This window comes from Vanacampus margaritifer, chromosome 1 (assembly GCF_051991255.1).
Source record: "Vanacampus margaritifer isolate UIUO_Vmar chromosome 1, RoL_Vmar_1.0, whole genome shotgun sequence".
NCBI classification, from domain to species: domain Eukaryota; kingdom Metazoa; phylum Chordata; class Actinopteri; order Syngnathiformes; family Syngnathidae; genus Vanacampus; species Vanacampus margaritifer.
The window spans coordinates 66099267-66119474 of NC_135432.1; the positions used below are offsets into that span (position 1 = coordinate 66099267).

The 20208-nt window shown below is 41.9% G+C and overlaps 2 protein-coding genes across 3 annotated transcripts in view; one reads left to right on the forward strand and one right to left on the reverse strand.

Annotated features, from left to right (window-relative positions):
• Positions 1–6376, forward strand: part of slc25a21 (solute carrier family 25 member 21) — an 89984-nt gene extending 83608 nt beyond the window's left edge. Inside the window, exons 7-11 of the mRNA XM_077562641.1 lie at positions 448–555; positions 649–813; positions 3716–3897; positions 5320–5372; positions 5452–6376. Of these exons, the coding sequence (XP_077418767.1) occupies positions 448–555; positions 649–813; positions 3716–3897; positions 5320–5372; positions 5452–5513 (570 nt within the window). The 3' untranslated portion in view covers positions 5514–6376. The remainder of the gene's footprint in view (positions 1–447; positions 556–648; positions 814–3715; positions 3898–5319; positions 5373–5451) is intronic.
• A 3822-nt stretch (positions 6377–10198) lies between these two features.
• Positions 10199–19946, reverse strand: pax9 (paired box 9). 2 transcript variants are annotated; one of them, XM_077562648.1, is made up of 3 exons: positions 19618–19946; positions 15983–16660; positions 10199–11286 (listed from the first exon to the last, which is right to left on the reverse strand). In XM_077562648.1, the coding sequence occupies exons 1-3, from the start codon at positions 19619–19621 to the stop codon at positions 11105–11107; spliced, it is 864 nt and encodes a 287-aa protein (XP_077418774.1). In that variant the 5' UTR covers positions 19622–19946; the 3' UTR covers positions 10199–11104. The 2 variants fall into 2 exon arrangements, with proteins under 2 accessions (XP_077418774.1, XP_077418775.1); XM_077562649.1 differs by having other exon boundaries at positions 16004–16660; positions 19618–19800.
• Positions 19947–20208: the final 262 nt, after the last annotated feature.

Here is a 20208-nt window from a genome sequence, read left to right on the forward strand (position 1 = left end):
GACGTTTGTTTCAAAACAGAGGTGAAACTAACCATTTTCTATTGTTGATTACTGAAAAACGGAATAAGGTAGGAACAAACTTTTTTTTTCTGATGAAAGATGAGAGTCCAATCTTTCATTTGGTAGCATGTGTGTTTCCATAGTCCAAACACATAATTTTCTGTGGACCTTGAAAGATCAGTCAAAAATGCTTAAATCGGCTGGCACCCACGGCATCCCTTTTCTGAAAACATCTGGCAGTCAAAGAGTTTTAACAAAAGTGGAAAAAAAATGCCAAACTAATAGAAATAGTTCAAAAGAATTTTTGACGTTTATAGGCGTCAATGGCAGTGAATGAGTTAAAAACCAAAGACCATGTTGGAAATCTTGACGTGCCGATACAGACTCAGACCTGACTTTTAGCAGACGCATCAAATGAATCACTAAAACCTCCCCGACATCTTCCAGGCTCTGTCAGCAGCCGGACTCGGCGCAGGTTTGACCGAGGCGGTCGTGGTCAATCCGTTCGAGGTGGTCAAAGTCAGTCTCCAGGCCAACAGAGACTCCTTCAAACAGGTGCGTGAAATCCCCAAAAATTTTAAAAAAGCATCGTCATTTCCACGCGGGCTGTGTTCCATTTTGACCGTTTTTAATTTGCCGGTCCCGCAGCAAGCGTCCTCGTTCGCTCAGGCGAGACACATCATCAAGACGGGCGGCTTCGGACTGAAGGGTCTGAACAAAGGACTGACGTCCACCCTGGGTCGCCACGGCGTCTTCAACATGATCTACTTTGGCTTCTACTTCAACGTCAAGGATGCTGTTCCCGCTAGCCCGGTAACGCGCCAGTTTTAGCGCTTTGCGTGTTTGGATCGTATCTTGAGCCAACCACACTCGGAGCGTCACCTTGCCCGTTTTGAGCAAATGGTTTGCGTTCTGGAAAGTCGAAGTAGGAATCTGCCAGGGTTTTACTGTATTAGCTTGACTGAAGCCCAAATCAAGAGGAGCCCCCGGGGAGGTCTCGGTTCCGCTAATACCTCGTCTGTTCGCTCTCCATAACACGCTCAAGCGTTTCACATTACGCATCCCGGCGGCGGCGGCTCCAAACAAACGTTGGTTTTGCGGGACGGAAACGTTAGCATACGTCACCTGCACCAAAGCGGCGCGTCGGATTAACTCGGGAGGACTAATTGGAAGCAGACAACAGCGCTTATTTTCAGTTGACAGGAAGATCGGCGGAATCCATGTTGGGATCTCTGACGAGCGACGGGGCCCGTTTGAGGACGGCGTCGCTCCAAAGTCAATCAAAAACGTGACCCGGTGATCTTTTGGCAAAAAAGGGACTCAAATCCAGCCAAGCGCGTGCTCACTGCTGTCATATCGCCACTTGGGGGTGCGGGAGGGTCGGGGGTGCTTAGGGCTCTTAGGAAGTCACTTGATGGCAATACTGAGGACTCGGATTCATCAACTTTGGTGTGCGCACCACCTCGGGAAAAGGAGAATGCGAGTAAAATGGTTTGGACTGGTCTAAGCATTACGGTTGTATTTCTTTGCCCAAATGGTACATTTCTTTTGGCTTTCTTTTTTTACGGGTGTGCACAGGACAGCGGAGGTGTGCCACCTCCGTCATGATTTTCCAGTTGTCTTGGAGATTCGTGAACGTCTTATCTTGGTGATAATGTGAGAAATTGGTTGAGCTTGAAAGGGGGTGTGCCAACTATGTAGCGTTGTAATTCCTGGTAGGCTGCTAATAAACCACAAGTGCAGTGTGAAAAGCCTTTGGGTTTTGTGAAAGAGTGATCTAGCTGACGGGCGTATGCCAACTGTCAGGATCTTGAATGGGGCCGCAAGGCGTTCGCAGTCCTGGGATTTTTGGGAAAGGCTTATCTCGCTCTAAGGGGTGCGCCAAAGTCTGTGTTGATTTACTTCCTGGTAAGCCGCTAAGAAATCACTTCCAAATATGGGCAAGCTTGTGCCAGTCACAAAGTGCAGTGTGAAAAGGCCTTTGGTTTTGTGAAAGACTTTAAAAGTACTTTACTTAAAAGTGGAGATGTTTGCGAAGGGATGTGGGGGTGCGCCAATTCTGTGAGGTCTTAATACATTTGTGAAGGTCCGTCTTTAAGGACGTTTCTGCCTCCGTCCCTGAAGTCCTGTGGAAAGATGTTGGGGATTATCTGTTGATTTAGGCTTGCTCTCGGGGGGTGCTGCTGTCATTTGTAAAAAAAAAAATCTCTTGGCCAATTAGCTGTCAGTGCTCTCTTGAGTCTGGCCCCTTTTTTTGTTGAGGGGGGGTGCGCGGGGCGGCGGGGGTACAGTAATACGCCTGTGTGCCGAGTCGCAGCCCAATTACCCAAATTGTCCCCATATGCCTCCCCAAGTCTGTCTGCATGAGTCCTGTTTATAAATCCTCGCGGCTCCCTGGTGAACATGTGCTTCTGCTCAGCCAATCAGGAAGCACTAATCTAGCGCGCACCCCCCCCCCTCCCCTCCGTCCCCAACCCCACCCCCACTGCTACCATAAAATGATGGTAGCTTTCATGCCAGCTTTGCAATCTTATGCCCTCTCGCCACGTCCATGTTGCAATCAATGTACGCGTTGATATGCCACACAGTTTTGACTTGAAAAAGTAGTCTGATTACTGCTTTTAAAAAGTAAATTAGCCACTTTACCGATTGACTTGATTTGAAAAGTTACTCTATTAATTTCATTGGGCAGTTGCGTAAGGCGACGCCGGATACAGACACAACTTAAAGACGGACACAAACAAACCCTAAATCAGAGCACTCGCTAAGCTAACATGACTTAGCATAGCGTGCTAACTGAGCGCATGACAGAAGCAACGTGCTACTAGTAGCAACTGCTCTTCTCACCAATAATCTTGCATTTGTGGTAGTTAAGTGTCAGAGTTTGAAGCATCACGGTCGTTTTTGACCCGTTAACATCTCAAAATTTTGGCCTGTAGAAGCAATTGATGTATGTTTTTAACGGATATAGTTTATACCATTTTACACTAGTTTGAAGGTGCTTTTTGTCAGATTTTCTATTTGCCTTATTACGCAGAAACATTCCCCTGAAAATAATTTTTTTCCAACACAAAAAAAAATGTTTCTCTGAAACCCATCGTTCGATTTCTAAAATTCTTTATAATTCTTTATTCTCTTCCTACCAGACTCCGCATTTTGGCAAACTTTCATGGGAAAGCTTGTCACGTCGCTAACACACTGCCAACACAAGCTAAACATATATTAAATAAAAGACATTTTGAGTCCTCTATTTCATGGGTTAAAAAAAAAATTCTCATTAAAAGCCTGACGTATATGATCTGACACATGCATTGCACGGAGAATCCATTAGAGGGCAGTATCACCCAGCTGATGGCTTTTCCAGCGACCTTGCAAGATTGCCCCAATTGAGAAAGAAGTGAAATGAAATTCAGATTTTTGGAACTACTAATATGTTTGATATGTCTTTTTTTTATGATATTTTTGACAGTTATAAATGTACGAATTTAAAGCATTGTGACCGAATGTATCAAATATGACACAAATCAAAAATCATACGTGGGCGTTGATTTAAAAAAAACAAGAAGTTTGGGTTTCTTCAAACGACCAATAAATACTTTATTTACAAAGAATCAGTATTTTCTCTCATATATTTCATGGTTCAGGCTTTATAGAGTAAAGTTTAAAAAATGGCCTTTGGAAGAATCAATCGTGATTGATCAATCGTGTTCACCAGGACCCGACCTTGGAATTCCTGAGGAAGTTCACCATCGGCCTGGTGTCCGGAACCATCTCCTCCTGCGTCAACATCCCCTGGGACGTGGCCAAGAGTCGCATCCAGGGCCCGCAGCCGGTACCCGGCGAGATCAAGTACCGCACCTGCTTCCAGACCATGGCGCTGGTTTACCGCGAGGAAGGGTACGAACCGGACAAACTTGCGTCGACGTCGTCATTCACACATATTTTGATCATACAAAAAAAATGTGCTGCTGTTTTTTGTGACACGTGCATGTGTTTATGTGCCGTCACTTTTTGTGATATGAGTTGACCCGATGGCCGTGACGGCCCTTTTGCCAACCTTGACAGCAGCGTAGTGGATCAAAAAGTTGACCCATGGTTGCAGAATCGCACCCCAATCCGACTCCCCCCCCCCCCCCCCGTTAGCGCCACCGCATCCAGTAACACAACACAGTCCCTGCTAATTAGTGGTCCCCGTGGGGGACGTCGTTAAGCGCACCCTAACGAGGCACACCGCGCTCCCCGGGTCAATCTAATCAGACACGGGGGCCAAGGGAGGAAGTGGCTCCAGCCTTATTAATGCCATCGGGGGGGGGGGCGGGCAGGGAAGAGGTGCGCCAGGCTGCGGGTCACCTTGAACGCATTAAGCGTCGGGTGGGAACGTCACGGCCGCAAAGTGGTCCCCGCCGAGGAGCTGACTGGGCGAGAGACGCACCACTTTCAACATCATCGCGGCGATGGCGCACCCCCTTCAACATCACGATGGAGTTGGCGCACCCCCAGCAAGGTCACTTTTTGAACCTTTTGGAAAGCTGACCCCTTCTGCATCTGAGTTGGCGCACCCCCAGCAAGGTCACTTTCTGAAACTTTTGGAAAGCTGACCCCTTCTGCATCTGAGTTGGCGCACCCCCCCTCACTCCCAGACGATCCCACATCTTGATCAGGCTTTCGCAAAAAACCTTTTAAACAGAATCCAAACAGACTTTCTCAAAACCTTTATTCACGCACCCCCTTCAAACTCCCAACAGAGATGGCGCACCCCCATAATCCCCACACATTCCCTCATCTTGATTAGTCCTTCCCAAAAATGTCCAAAAGATTGTAAATAGCATCCAAGCAGACTCGACATCCCGCCAGCTCGATCAGCCTTTCCCAAAACATTTATCCGCGCACCCCCTTCAAACTCCCGACATAGATGGCGCACCCCCATAAACCCCACACACTCCCTCAGTTAAATCAATCTTTCCCAAATGCCCTGAAAGTTTTTAACCCACACACTTTATTTATTTAGTAACCTCACAATACTGACGCACCAGCCTCCCACCCGCACACCCGGGGGGGAAAAAAACATTGACATCTGTTTATGCTAAAATGAAGGGATTTTTATTTAATTTTTTGCAATAGCTACATCAGTGATTTTACATTGTACATACTGTACGTACAGTGGTGCCTTGAAATAGGAATTTGTTCCGTTTGGTATCATATTTGCCCATTGAAATGCATGGTAGTGCCTTTTTTTCTGTTCAAAGTCCCAAAAAAAAAAAAAAAACTTTGTAATGCTAGATAACTTTTTTGTAATGTTCAGCTGTTGTGTTTCCACAGGTACTTGGCACTCTACAAGGGCTTGGTGCCAAAAATTATGAGACTTGGACCAGGTAACATTTAGACCCCCCCCCCCCCCACCCATTAAATATGTTAGCAGATGTCATTATCTTGTTGTTCTTTTGACCACAGGTGGCGCTGTGATGCTGCTGGTGTACGAGTACGTGTCCGGATGGCTCCAGAGAAACTGGTAAAGACATGGCAACGACCAAAAAAAAAAAAAGAAGAAAAAAGTGCCTTTTGGGATTGTTGTCCTAATACCTCTAATGAAAATGTATCTTTCTTTTATGAAGTATCTTCAATATGAATCCAAATGCAGTTTTTTAAGGTCTATTTGCCCTTTTTTTTTTTTTATAAACCAAATCAATACTTGCTAAACGCCATACAGTATTTTTGTCTTCAAAAAAATCCTCTGAAACTTTAATTCAAGAACTCAGGAGAAATGTCGTGACGTTCACTTGTCAACAAAACGTCTCAAACGGAAACTGCCAGAGTATGAAAATATTCTATTTGCACTGTGAATCATACAATGTTAGGACTTGTGCTTGGGACCCATTAAAAAAAAATAATCGTTTAGTTGCATTTTGAAGTTAATTCACAAATTCAGCACGTACACGTTTTTAAAAGTATGTTAAGATAGAGAGCACGGTCGTTTTTAGCTGTTGCATGATTGATTTTTTTTTTTTTTCTTTACTGGATCATTTGTATTGTCTTTTTTTTTTTTCCCCCTCACTTGTGTGTGTTCGGAGCACTTTTTCACACGGTTGCTTTTGATGTTGTTTGTTTCTCACCCATGAAAGTTCAAGTGCCTCGTCGTTGTTGTTGGAGGTGGTCCTGTCAAACAGCACAAAGAAAAGAAAAGTCTGTTTTATTTAGAAGAAAGAAAAAAAAACATTTCAGTAATCCTCATTCAATCGAATCCGTTCATTTTAATTTTTTTCGTTTTAATCAGCCAAATGTGAATTGAACAATTTGTCATAATTGCCTTTTTTTATGAAGAGAGCTGATGTGTAGTTGCAGCTATTGCCAAAAAAAATGAATAAAAAGTCACTTTTGATCACTTGTTTCGATCACTTGGGTGTGTTTGGAGCACTTTTTTTCCACATGGTTGGCTTTGTTGTTGCATGTTTGTTTTTCCCCCCCCCCCATGAAATTTCAAGTCGCTCCCATTTCGGGGTTGTTGGTGGTACGGGAAGACGAGCGACATCAAAAATAATCAACAAAAACGGCATCAATGTGAATGAAGTTTTTCAAATAACTCAAACAAAAAAATAATTAAAAATCAACAAAACTGGTTGGTTCAACGGTAAAGATCTGCAACATTTTTATTTGCCACCCCAAATGAAAACTTTTATATCATTAAAAAAAAAAAATAACTCATGAAGGAACTTCCTTAACATCCAGCATTTACTTTGTCGTTCATCGCAAAGTGACGCAAATTTACTTTAAGGTTTTTTTTAAATTGGACACAAACATGTGATTGCCTCTTTTTCAGCGTTTCCTTCTATCCTCATTTTTTTAAATTTAATTGAACTATCATCACGAGATCAAATCGGCCGATAAATAAAGGGTCAATTTTTCCTTTTTTTTTAATTTTTTTTTTTACATTATTATTATTATTACATATTATTTACACATGTCTCGGTTGTAAAGTTAAAAAAATACCAAAGGACAAAGTATTTAAAAAAAAAAAATGTCAAATGGTCTGCCGGTGATTCATATCTTTACTGTTGTAAGAAGTTATTCTATTAATTTTTTTTAATGAATTGATTGATTAATCAGTTATCAGTCTAAAAAAAAATCCATATCAGTCGGGCCCTTATCATAACAACGGAATGACAAACAAGTATCGCGCAGGTAATCGTTTTAAGTCTGACAAACTGAAAAATTTCAAAGTGGCTGTTTTGCATCCGATTGTTGCTCACATTTGACATGCATTGCGAATGGCTACACGCAAGAAACGGTTGACTAATCGAGTCATGGTGCCAGAAATGTTGCACCACTGAAATGAATGCTTGTGTCTTCGCGCTGGCAGCAATTTGAACGCCCCCTGACATTGGGATGCGGCCCTGGGGGGGGGCGACTGATGACATCGTAACCCGCCGTCTTCGCCATTGGGCGCCGTTCGTTTGTTTCCGAGACATCCGAATTCCCGCCGCACCTTCCTCCCACCGTAAATCTCGCGCCTTTCCTTCGCCACGCCTCATCCGCCGTCTCCGTAATATTTCAATCGTGCGTCTTGACAGGCTTTGGCGCGCGCAGGCGCTTTTAACCATTAATATTATTCATACGTGCAAGCGTATTGAGGCAAATAGCTGGCAGCTAGTGGGCGGACATTTTGTTGCGATCGTGTCAAGTTCGGCTCCCCGGAGACCACCCGACTGGTTACGCCGCAGCTGGACTGACTTTCCCCTTTTCACACTTTTACCGGCTCACCTGTATGTTTTGTTTTTTTTTCCGGCTTTTTTTTTTTTTCGAGCCATGATTGGTCGTTACGCCCTGAGCAACTGTGATGTTATTTTAAGTCGACAGCATGTGGCAAAATCCCCTGACATGGATAAACTCGTCTTCCGCATAGGAAATATTCATTAGAAAACCCTGTTTTAGACTAGCGGGGCTGCTTCGCACATTTTTTAAAGGAAATATTTGGGTTGACTTCCCCTTTAACTGGTTTCAACTGGTAAGTGTGCGAAATGGTGCCCTACATAGGAAAAGTTCGTATAGTTATGATCATATATTTATAGTTTGTATGCATGCCAAGGAGGCATAAATCTGACAAGATTTAAAAGTTTGATAAATCATTTCAATTTTTTTTCCTCCATTAATGTGACCTATAAACTACGGAAGCAGATTAGGGCCAGTGGAGAGAAAAAAGGGTTGGCAGGATTCTCACTTTTTTTCTCAGAATTCTCTCTGATTTTGATCCTCTTTCCGACTAAATCCGAATTCTGACTTTAATCTCAAAATTCAGACTTTATTAGTGCTACTATTATTCTCACTTCAAAGTCAGAATTCTGAGATTAAAGTGATTTTTATTCTCAGAATTCTGACTTTAAAGTCGGAATTCCAACTTTAAAGTCCGAATTCTGACTTTAATCTCAAAATTCAGACTTTATTGGTGCTACTATTATTCTCACTTCAAAGTCAGAATTCTGAGATTAAAGTGATTTTTATTCTCAGAATTCTGACTTTAAAATCCGAATTCCGACTTTAATCTCAGAATTCTGACTTTAATATCAAAATTCAGACTTTATTAGTGCTACTATTATTCTCACTTCAAAGTCAGAATTCTGAGATTAAAGTGATTTTTATTCTCAGAATTCTGACTTTAAAGTCCGAATTCTGACTTTAATCTCAGAATTCTGACTTTATTAGTGCTACTATTCTTCTCACTTCAAAGTCAGAATTCTGAGATTAAAGTGATTTTTATTCTCAGAATTCTGACTTTAAAGTCCGAATTCCGACTTTAATCTCAAAATTCAGACTTTATTAGTGCTACTATTATTCTCACTTCAAAGTCAGAATTCTGAGATTAAAGTGATTTTTATTCTCAGAATTCTGACTTTAAAGTCCGAATTCTGACTTTAATCTCAGAATTCTGACTTTATTAGTGCTACTATTCTTCTCATTTCAAATTCAGAATTCTGAGAATGAAGTGACAATCCAGTGAAGTCAGAAGGTAACCTCCAAAAAGACGAGAAGAAACTGCTCAGGAACGCCGCCAAGAGGCTGACGGTGACATTGAAGGAATTTCTGGCAAGTAACGTGACAACAATCTCCCGTCTTTAGACTGAATGTCTGGGCAACGATGTAGGGTTGAAAGACAAAAAGAAGCCTTATCCATGGATCATTTTCAACACTCCTCATTTCGATGATGCCAAATATTACCCCCCCCCCCCCCTTTCCGAAGCCTGAAGCAACGGTCCGTGACCACTGCATGCGGGGACGAGCACTTTCCAAGTCAAATCTGACTGTTGACACTGTGGCAGCCGCCAGCCGTCTGTTTATGCCGCAACAAAAATCTCTCCGGCAGGTAAAGTCAGCAACAGGTGAGCGTGTTTTTTTTTCTAAAATATTCATCACCCCCCCCCCCCACCACCCCCACTTCCTGTTTCAACATGCCTTGTAGGATTATTTATGACACTTGACACCTTCTCACTAAGTGTCCTTCCAAAGTGTTTTTGCATCTTTTTTGAGGTTTTGCATGTGGCTCACGTGTCGAATGAGTTTGAAGGCCTCCCGGTGCTCAGATTTACTGCATTTTGCATGCCCCTGAATGCAACGCTAATCTTTGAAACTAGACGGAAAATTGTACTAAATAAGATTTTTATATATATATATATATTCTTCAAAATAAAAATGTTTTAAAAAAATAATAATTTAGTAACCCTCTGCCGCATTTCTAGCGTCTCCTCTTCAAAACAAATTTCAAAAAATGACAAAGCAATGTAGCATATATTTTCCCCTTCAAAATAAAATGTATTTGATGAATCCGCTGTTGCCTTCAACATAAAACTGAATATTGTGCCAAGTATGCACAACTACAGATACATAATTAAAGTACTTTAAATAAACCAAATGTAACCCCTAGGAATCCAAATGATTTAAGGGATTCATGTGCACTAAATAAGATTTTACAAATTAAATTATTATAACCAAAAATATTTGAAAAATAAAAAACATTTTGTAGAGTTTATATACAGTACCATGTAGAAACACTCGTTACCAATAAAAAAAAAGTGTTACCAAAGTTAACTTTTGAAAAATTTACAGTAAAAAAAAAAGATGTATGAAAAAGGTTGTTTTTTGCCTTAAACAATGTGTTTCCTGTCCTCATTGATCTCACTTTAGCTTTTTGTCTTCACAATAACGTGACAAATTTTAAAGGTCCAAAACAGCCAAACAATTTAATAAGATACATTCAATTTCATTGTGCAACATCATGTGTCAATTGTCACTGCTGAGAATTCCGCCAACAACGAACGTACATACGCCAAGTGACGATTAATTGCACTTCATTCTACGTACCTTTTATTCTAATAAATAATAACAAATAAGATAAAAACAACGGGGTGCTAGATGTTTGTTTTCTTTTTGCTCCGTTAATACAGTGATTCCCAACCAGTGTACCGTGGCACATTCGCGTGCTGTGGGAAATAATCCCATTTCCCTTTATTGATGTGAATACTGTTTATTGTAAATAATGGGTATTTCTTCAACTATCTATGCCAGTGAAGTATAGTGATGGAAAGGACAACTACATGTACTTCTACTAGATGGCAGACGGTAAATCATTAACTTGTGCATGCACTTATGACATTTGTTAAAATTGTAACACAACATAAGGTCGACAGGATGAATTTGAAATTCTATTATTTAATCAAATATATATCTTTGCTAGAAGGTATTGATCTTCTCCATTTGCTGTTAAGTATGTGCCTTGGCCAAAAGGTTGGGAATCAATGCCTTAAGAAGATACATAAATCATACAAAAGTAGAAAATGCCATTATTATAAAGCACCCTGAATGCAACATTTCCCCCTTTTGTCGTTGGAACGGCGATAGAAGTTCTGCGCATGCGCGTGGAATGCAGTTTAAGGTCCACCTGTCGCGTAGTATTCCGTGGTGCGTTCGCGGCCACGTCGGAAGTTCAACAATTACATTTAAAAAAAAAAAGAGGTAAAAATAAAATCCCGTAGTCCTTCATTTAAGAAAAATAGTCATCGCGGATGTCATGGCCGCCGGGCGGACGACGTTGCGGCCTTGCGAGTCCGACAGCCCGCCGTCACAGCTGCCATTGGCCCGCGGCCGCGGCGGCGGCGGCGGCCGCCATGTGTGTGCGGTCACAGAGGCCGACGTGGTGCCGCTGTACGCCGTGGAGGCTGACGCTCGGGTGGTGGGCCGCCGGGAGGCCGGGATGCTGGCTGCTGTGACACAGCTGCTCGCTGTGGGCGAGCCACTCGGCGTCTGTTCCGGTGGGTGACAAAAGAAAGTAAAAGAAAGCTCCGTTAAATCCAATGAAATGCTCCGACAGACACAAGATGGCGGCTTTGCTAAGCTGATTTTCCATCTATGTTGTGGTAGGCCTGCACAATTTAGCAAAAGTACTTATTCTCTATATACTTAAGTAGAAATACAGATATTTTATTTAAAAGATCATTTAAAATAAGATTCAACTCATGTTCGAACTGCGGCCACAGTCAACGGTAACACCTGCACGCGTAATGAGAGCCTGATGAGAAATATGTCAATTTTTACATTTGCCAGCGGTTATTTTTGCGCTTGGTCGTCTCGGCGACATACAACCGCGCCAGGTCTCATCCAGGAGCTGTTCCTAATAAATCGGGGCAGGCAGAAATCACCAAACTATTACACACAAGCTTTGCCTGTGATGTAACTGTCAAATGAGGAAGTCTTTCTCGCCCTGATTCGGCGCCATTTCGGGGCTAGGCTGAAGTTTTGACAACAAATGATGCAAAGATGTATGCATATTTTTATAATTATGAACATTTGTAGACTTTTTAGGTTTTGTGGCAAAATCCTTTAAAAGTTTTTAAAATTATAGACTGAAATGTACTTCAATACAAAATTGGAAATTAATTTTTCATGTCAATTATATACCCAGCAACTGACAAATTAGTTATTTCATTGTCGGCCAGACATCAATCAGCGAATGTGAAATGAGATCCTGCGCCATTTGCTTTGTTCAGTGCGCGCGAGAAGAGGCGAGAGTTGTCACCATGACAACGCAGCTGCTCACAATACCCTGAGCATCTGACAGTTCCTGCCTGAGAAGAATATCCCCGACCCATGTGTTTTTTTTTTGCTTCCCCCTTTCTCAATCTTAACTGAGCTCGTTTTGGAGTCGGGAAAAACATCAAGAATCCTTCCAGACTTGAGGGTAAGCAAAAACTTGTAGTTTAGATTTCAAATATATCTTTAGTGACAAGTTTTGAATCCTTTCCTACATATCTCGTATGTGTGTGTTTTTTTGTTGTTTTTTTTTTTTCAGATTAGACAGAATTTTTCAATGTCAGAAGCTGTTGGTTTTTAGGCTGGCACAAGCCACAACGCATTTGCCTCCATTTTTTTTCCAGATGCTGTCCTGGTTTTTAATCACTATTTTAAAAAAGTATAGGTTGCCTATTTTGGCAAAGAAAAGCAAAAAGTACAAATTGAAGAAAAAAATCTGAAGCGTAAATACTCAACCAAAGTACAGACGAACAAAATCAATACGCAGAGTAGCATGTTTGTACTTTGTTAGGAAAATGTTTACCAATTCTAAACACAAATTAAACTTCAGGTCAAAAATCTTATTTATTTGCTCTTTGCGCCAGTTTGAAAGTTGTGGAAGTAGATTTTTTTTGTGTCTGTGGTGAAATATTTTTCAGAGGTTGTACTTTGGACTCGAGTGAAAGAGTTGAATTCGAAGACTTGGATTTTTACCAGTTTGTTTTTACACAAGTTGTATGAGTACACAAAGTGAGTACTTTTGTCTCCCGGGGTTGTGCTGTTTTCAAAACGAATAAAACATTTAAAATCCAATATTCATAATTCTTCTTTATCGATAAATAAATACAAATCTAAACGTTTCTAATCTTTGCATCGTATTTTGCCACAGGACTCAAAATGGCGCCCAATGCGGCCGCGCATGCCTGTATATTTGGCATTTACATCATGCTAAAAGCTTGTTTCCAATATTTTGTGGGTGATTCACCTCACCCCGAATGATAAGGAACATCCTCTTTGTGTGACCTGGCGCTGTTATACATCGCTGCGAGGTTCAAGTCTAATGATAACCGATGGCAAGTGTAAAAACGAATACATTTTTTATGTAGGTCTCGTTATAGGTGTTTTTAATATTGTCCCCGGTTGATCAATTTAAATGACTTATTTTAAATATTTTGACACCTTATTTGCCCACTTGTTGCCGAAATGCACAGGAAGAGCCCTCGATATGACCTGATATGGTTTCACCTCGCTGGAACTTTCAAATCAAATAATAAACGCCGGCAAAAGTTTTTATTATTTATTTTTTATTTAAACGCTTTTTTTTATACGGCACTGGTCTCGAATGTCATTGCAGGCTTGCAGATGTCCCTAATGTTGTGTCCGGTTATTATTACATTTCAACTGGAAGTAACTCAAAGAAAACACATGCAATCGTTTTATTATGTCCTGGGACGCATTAAGTGCAATAAAAATCGCACGTGCATGAGTCGCTTATTGATTTTGTGGATTATTTGTGCTAGTGTGTGGGTGGGGGTTATGAAATATGATCAAGAATGAGCTGTGTGGCATCGAGGCAGGCATGAGCAGACTTGTTGGGTTTAGAGCGTGATGAGGCCCTGTGTGTGTGTGTGTGGGGGGGGGGGGGGGGGGGTCAGTCAGCATCATTTATTTATTGACTGGAAATAACCCCGCCCCCTCCCTGCCTGACAACGTACCATTTGATTAAAAATGTCTCTGACAAATGATCGGTTGAATTCATGTTTGCGCCTGTGGCTGCGTCCTGTCAAAATTGTCGAGGGTGACGTCATCCAATAAGGCCTCGTTCATTCAAATCAGGCCGCACGTGCGCCAAACTAATATGACTCGAATCAAAAATAGCATTTCATTCGAAAAGTGAATGACACTTTTATGGCCTGAAGTCACGTCAACATTTGCAATGCCGTAATCTGCCGTACATAACAATTTTAATATTTGTTGTTGATCCAAATATAGAGATTCCGACTGCTTTGTTGTTTTACCCCATTTCAATCATACTTGATTGTTTTTTTTCCCTCACATTTTCATTAGTTATTGCACATCCAGATCACTTTTTTTTTTTAATGAATTCGTATTGGTCATATAAACTCATTCTACGCACATAGTTTTTGATTTTACAATTTTATTTTCAGTCACTTTTCGATTTCTCGTCTTCTTCCTTTAGTCACATTTGACGTAATCGTTCACATTTGAAAGTTCGTTTTTTGTTTTTGCGGCGTAATGGATTATTTTATTTAGGCTATGCAAATTTCTACCTTTTGTTTCTAGTAGCCATGTTGTTCGGTTTTATTTTAATTCACACTTATATTAAATTATTTAATAAACACACATACTTCCCCGTATAGGCTACAAGGATAAAATTGTCGAAACGATCAATATTTTAGAAAATTGTGTAGTATTTACTATTTTGTATTTAATTTAAAAAAATAAACATGTATTACATCGAATGAAAATTAATAAATCACGAAATCCTTACGTCACCACACTTGAGCTTGTTTGCAATCCGGAAGATTGTGTCTGCTTTGGACGATTTAAAACATCCTTTCACCTGTCTTTAAAATATAAAATCATGTTTCCCAAACGACAAGTGTGTGTGTGCGAGCGATTTGTAGTGTGTGTATTCTATAGACAAGACAAAGTCGCATGTTGTCAGTCAAAGCTGTCTTCTCAAATTAAAAGGATTTGCTCATTTTGAAAACCAGACTAAGCGTCATATCAAGCAATGCAAAATAGGGAAATGTATTTTGTGCAACATTCAATCTGATTCGTGACTCAAACCGCTTGAAGTCAACAGCACTTTTGATTACAGTAGCTGTATTTTTTTTCTTTTCTTAAAACGTTGTGAGTTGTTTGCACAATATTTATTTCTCTACTGCAACGTCAAAAAAAAGTTTGTTTCCATAATCAAGTCTATATTTATTTAGATTTGGGCTACTTTTGTCTATAACCTTTTTTTCTCGTGTTACAGATGGGAAAAAAACACGTCAGATTTATTTATATTTTTTATATAGCAAATGTTATTTTTTTTTTTAAATAGTTTTTGGTCAACAGGAGCAAATTTCAGAAATCCGAAATGAAATATAGGCTACCAAAACATTTATAATTGAGAAGTCAATATGAATAAAATATAATTTGCACACAAGAGCTGCGCAATTAATGTCTTGTAATTATAATTTTGTTATGCATTTGCGAAATGTGCATTCTTTATTCGTATTGAATTATTATTAATTCAGGGCCTATTTCTGTATGTATTTATCTTAGGACTCTAAATTGAAATTGTCCTTGTTAAGTGCATCTTAAGAAATCTCACTAACTTGGTGGGGAATACAATGTGACGTCAGTAGCTCGTCTTAATACTCTTTTTACCCCCAAAACTGTCGTAAAATGTGTGTCCTAAAAATTCTCACGGTTTAAATTCTACAAAACAGACACTTATTTTTGATGTCACTTTTGAAAATGATTATTCAAACTCCTCCTCGAGATGTATTATCTCAAAGCGTCACACATCTGCTCAAATTGCGCGCGCAAATTCATCTTCTGCCCCAAATTTCTGGCGTGGGCCTCAGCTCCGGGTTTCAGCTCCGAACCAAGCCGCGAAAGGAGCCTGACAGCGGGCCTGACAACCCCCCCCCCCCCCCTCCCGCCTCCTTGGGAACTACCCCAGCAAACCAAATCTCGTGTTGACATTGAGTATTAGTATTGATTTACTCTGGATGGTGTTTCCCATCTTTCCAGAAAAAGCGATGGCAGCTTTTTGGATTTGGATTCGTGCGCTTTTACGCACGCATGACGCCGCCCCAAAAAATGATAACCACACTTTTTAAAGCATGAAATAAGCCCAATGTCGGCAGCAAGCTGGAAAAAGCCGATTAGAGAAACACACTCACTCACTCACACACACTTGCAGGCAGCTTACTTTGCTGCTCGGTAATGGACCGGATCCCCAGAATGTCCGTGACCGAGTGCGACGAGGGCCAAATCCGGTGCATGGCGTGCATGTGTCCGGGGAGCGCGGGCATGCCGGGCGGCGTGGCCACTTTGGAGCCGGGGTACGAGTACAAGTGGTTGTAGGGCAGCCCGGCGGCGGCGGTCTGCGGCGCAGGGTGCGCGTGTGGGTGCGTCTGCGCATGCGCCTGCTGCAGCTTGGCCGACTCGTAGGGGCCCTGATGTGCCTGCAGGCCGCCGATCTTGTTGCGCAGGATGCGGCTGATGGAGCTGACGGACGGCAGGTTGAACTTGTCGCACACGCCGTCGGCCAGCAGCCGGTCGCGGATCTCCCAGGCGAAAATGCCCGGGTCGCGCTGCTTGTACGTCCGTATGTGCTTGACCACGGTGGGCGTGGTGACGCGGGGCTTGCTGCCGCCGATGGCGCCGGGCAGGATGGAGCCGGTCTCGTTGTAGCGCGCCAGGATCTTGCTCACGCAGCCGTGCGAGACGCGCAGCTGCCGGCTGATGTCGCACGGCCGGATGCCGAGCTGCGCCAGCTCCACGATGCGCAGCCGGATGGCGTTGGGCAGCGGCCGGCCGTTGACGAACACGCCGCCCAGCTGGTTCACCTCGCCGAAGGCCGGTTCTAAAAGAGGAGAGAGTGAAAAGTGAGGGTTCGTCGGTGCTTAATGAAACACTTTTTATATGGAAGATGATTTATGGAGACGGATTTGTTCTGGAACAACGCTGTTTACTCGTCTTCCTGACTACCTGTCAGCTGACCAACACTAACCAATCAGGAGCTAGCAAACTTTAGGTCAAGAACAGCAGATTCGACACGTTAATTTAGCTACTTGTAGATAAGAAAAATGTAGAAACGTGTAAATAATAATAATTCTAGAAACATAAATGTATATGTAAAAATATATATTTTAACAAATTAACTTCAATTTGACCCATTTCGGAACCTTACAAGAGCAAGTTAGTCGCGGGGGCGCAACGCACCAAAGCGGACGCGCTCTTTTTATGCCCTCCAAAGCGACTTCGAGTGGATCAAATTGAGTCCAATATTGTCTGCTGACTCAAGTCAACTAAGAATATATTGCATTTATTTTTATTTTCCCCAGCGAGTCAAATTTCTACTCGGTTCTTGTCACGTTTGCATGCATCCATCATGCAGACTCGAGGGCACTAAAACTGTATTCTTGGTGTGTTTTTTTTCCCCTTGCAATTGCGCGCATCATGCTGAGACTCGAGCTAGTAAATCACTCCAAAAATGTTTTGTCTTATAGATGAGTGCATGTTGATGCTGAGACTCGAGCAAATCAAACGGTAAGCCCAGATTTCATTTATTTTCACACGTCATGCTGAAAACCAAACGTTATGGTGGTCATTATGCCACACTTGTACAAATCATGCTGAGACATGAGTGCAGCATATATGAAACTCTTGCGCATGTCTGTCGTTCGGTATATCATGCTGAATCCCAAATAGAGTCTGTTTGATTGTCATGCTTGACTTGCATGCATCATGCTGAGACTCGAGTGTCTCAAACTGCATGTCTGTGTTCCACATGCATCCTCTTTCCTGGTGCTCAAGCAGATCAATGAGCGTGGATCAATTGTATTTATTTTCACAGGTGTGCTTGCCTTATGCTGAAATAATAATTGCTATGCTGCAATTTGTAGCATCATGCTAAGACTCAAATATTAGTGCTATACGCATTATGCTGAGAGTCAGTTAAAGGTAAGTCCAATTATGGTTGCTGAATTCTGCTCTATGCGTAAATGTTGAGCAATTCAAATAAAAATAATAATAATATACACTAGGATGTGTCGTGCTGAATATCAAGTGTATCAAATGCATTATGAAAGCGCTTTCGGGATCAAACCATGCTGGAACTCAAGTGCATCCGATCGTGTAGGTATGCTGCACTTTCATGCATCATGCTGAGACTCAAGTTAAATATGAGTTCCTTGTGCAATGCTGAAACTCGGGCGTCCCATCTGAAGTACTTGTAACTGTTTATCGGTACCGTTTGCATGTCGTGTTGTCATGCTGGAACTCTAATGTATCAAAATGAACACATTTTTTGTTCTTGGCAAAAAGTACATGCATGTATCTTAACACTCAATGCTGAGACTCTTTTTTTTGCAAGATACTTTTGATTATTTTAATTAATAGTTTATTTTACACAGTGCTGAGACTCGAGTAGAGTAAAGAATAGCTCCAATGTAAATATTATGTCTATAATATATTCGTGCATCTTTACTGTCATGCCGAGGCTTAAGTGTGCCAAACCGTCCAAAAATACATTTGCATTATATATTCTTTGCTAAATAGATTTCCTGCATGCTTCACATCATGCTGAGACTTGTGTGCAAAAAATGCAAATCAATCTTAAATTGTATTTTTTTTTTTGTGCATGATGTTGAGATTAAAGAGCAGCAGCACAACAACAACAACAAAAAAACTCCCAATTTATTAATTACCATTGTAGACACGCCTAATGCTGAGACATAAACTCTATCAAACGCATCATTTGCATAGCTGTGCGTGCACAAATGCTGAGACTCAAGTAAAGAACACTTAACACCAACATAAGGATTAGGTAGAACGTACCTCCACGTTCACTTGGGTTTGGGTGTGTCTATAAAGCAAGATACAAGTGTGTGTGTGTGCGTGTGCGCGCGCGCGCGTGTGTGTGTTCTGAGTGCAGAAAATAAAAATTTACCTGATTGCAAATTAACAAAAAATTTTGCATGCTGAAACAAAAGCAAGGTCGGCATAAAATTCTATTAGCGCACATGCTGAGAATATTAATAATTATTTTTCTATGCATCATTTGCCGAGTGTTTTTTTTTATTTGCGTCATCGCAGGTCTTGTCTTTTGGCTTAATGCTGAAACTCAAGCGTGTGTCAATATATTAATTTAGACAGATACGCTAAAACTCATTCTTCGGCGGACATGATTGCACCTTGACGCTTAATGCCGACACTTGTGTGTGAAAACTTTATAATTTATTTGAATTTTGGTGCCTCCGTCACGCATGCTGAGACTTGCTCTTTATTTGTACACAGATTTGACATGCTGAGATTTGAGTGTACGCTAACGTGTAAAAGACATCCATTTTGATTAGTATGGATCATTCTGAGACTTTCTTTGCTCGAGACGATACGTTATATGGAAAAAATCAGTACAAATGGTTCCATGCTGAGAATGAAGCGCATAATGTTATGCCGCTATTTTTTTTTATATATATATAACTTTAAAAAAAAAATACATGCATACTTTTTTTTCTTATATCTTCCATAATGATGTCATCCATGTGGACGGCAAAGTAAGAATTCCATCGCACAGAATGACGTCATGATCATAAACACTTTGAATCTAATGGACCATTTTTACGTATCGTGCTGGTGGAACATCAGCAATGGTATGAAAGTTAGCTGCGTGCTTACAACTTTCCAGCGCCCCAGCCCCTTTTTTCTTTTTTCTTTTTTTAACACACACACACACACACACACGCATCAGCCCACAACAATCACGTCTTTCCACTTCACTCCCGCGAGTTTGTTGCTCGCTCCCGAGTTGCGACTCACCCATGCTGGCGTTGAAGCCGCAAAGCAGGAACACGGCGGCGTCCGCTTGCTGCTGCTGCTGCTGCTGCTGCTGCTGCTGCAGGGCCCTGCTGCTACTGCGCGGCTCCTGCTCCCCGTCCAGTTTGTCCAAAACAACTCAATCCTGGCTTAATCCTTCCTCACCCCCCGCGCCCCCCCACCCTCCACCGCAACCACCAGCCCTGCTCTCCGCTCCGGCAGCCCCCCCCTACGACCACCAAGCTTTCCAAAGACGGGCGAGAGAGGCTCGGCGAGGCAGACGCGAAGCTCGGACGCGTTTGGGGAAGACGCGACGCTCCCAGCAGCTTTTTTACTTTTCAATCCGCTCCGCACAACGCGGAGGTTGGACCTGCGCATGCGTGCTCGCCATGTGATTGGCTTAAAGATAGGAAGGCGCGCTGCTATTGGTGGCGGAGTTTGATTTGACACTTGACCCCCCCCCCTCGCCCCCCCCCCCCCCCCAGCCATCCTCAACCATCACTCTGACTGCATGTCACCGCCAATGTGTTTGTTATTGAGACTGATAGTACACTAGTGGCCACATGCACGCTGCATTGGTGCGGATAACCCCCC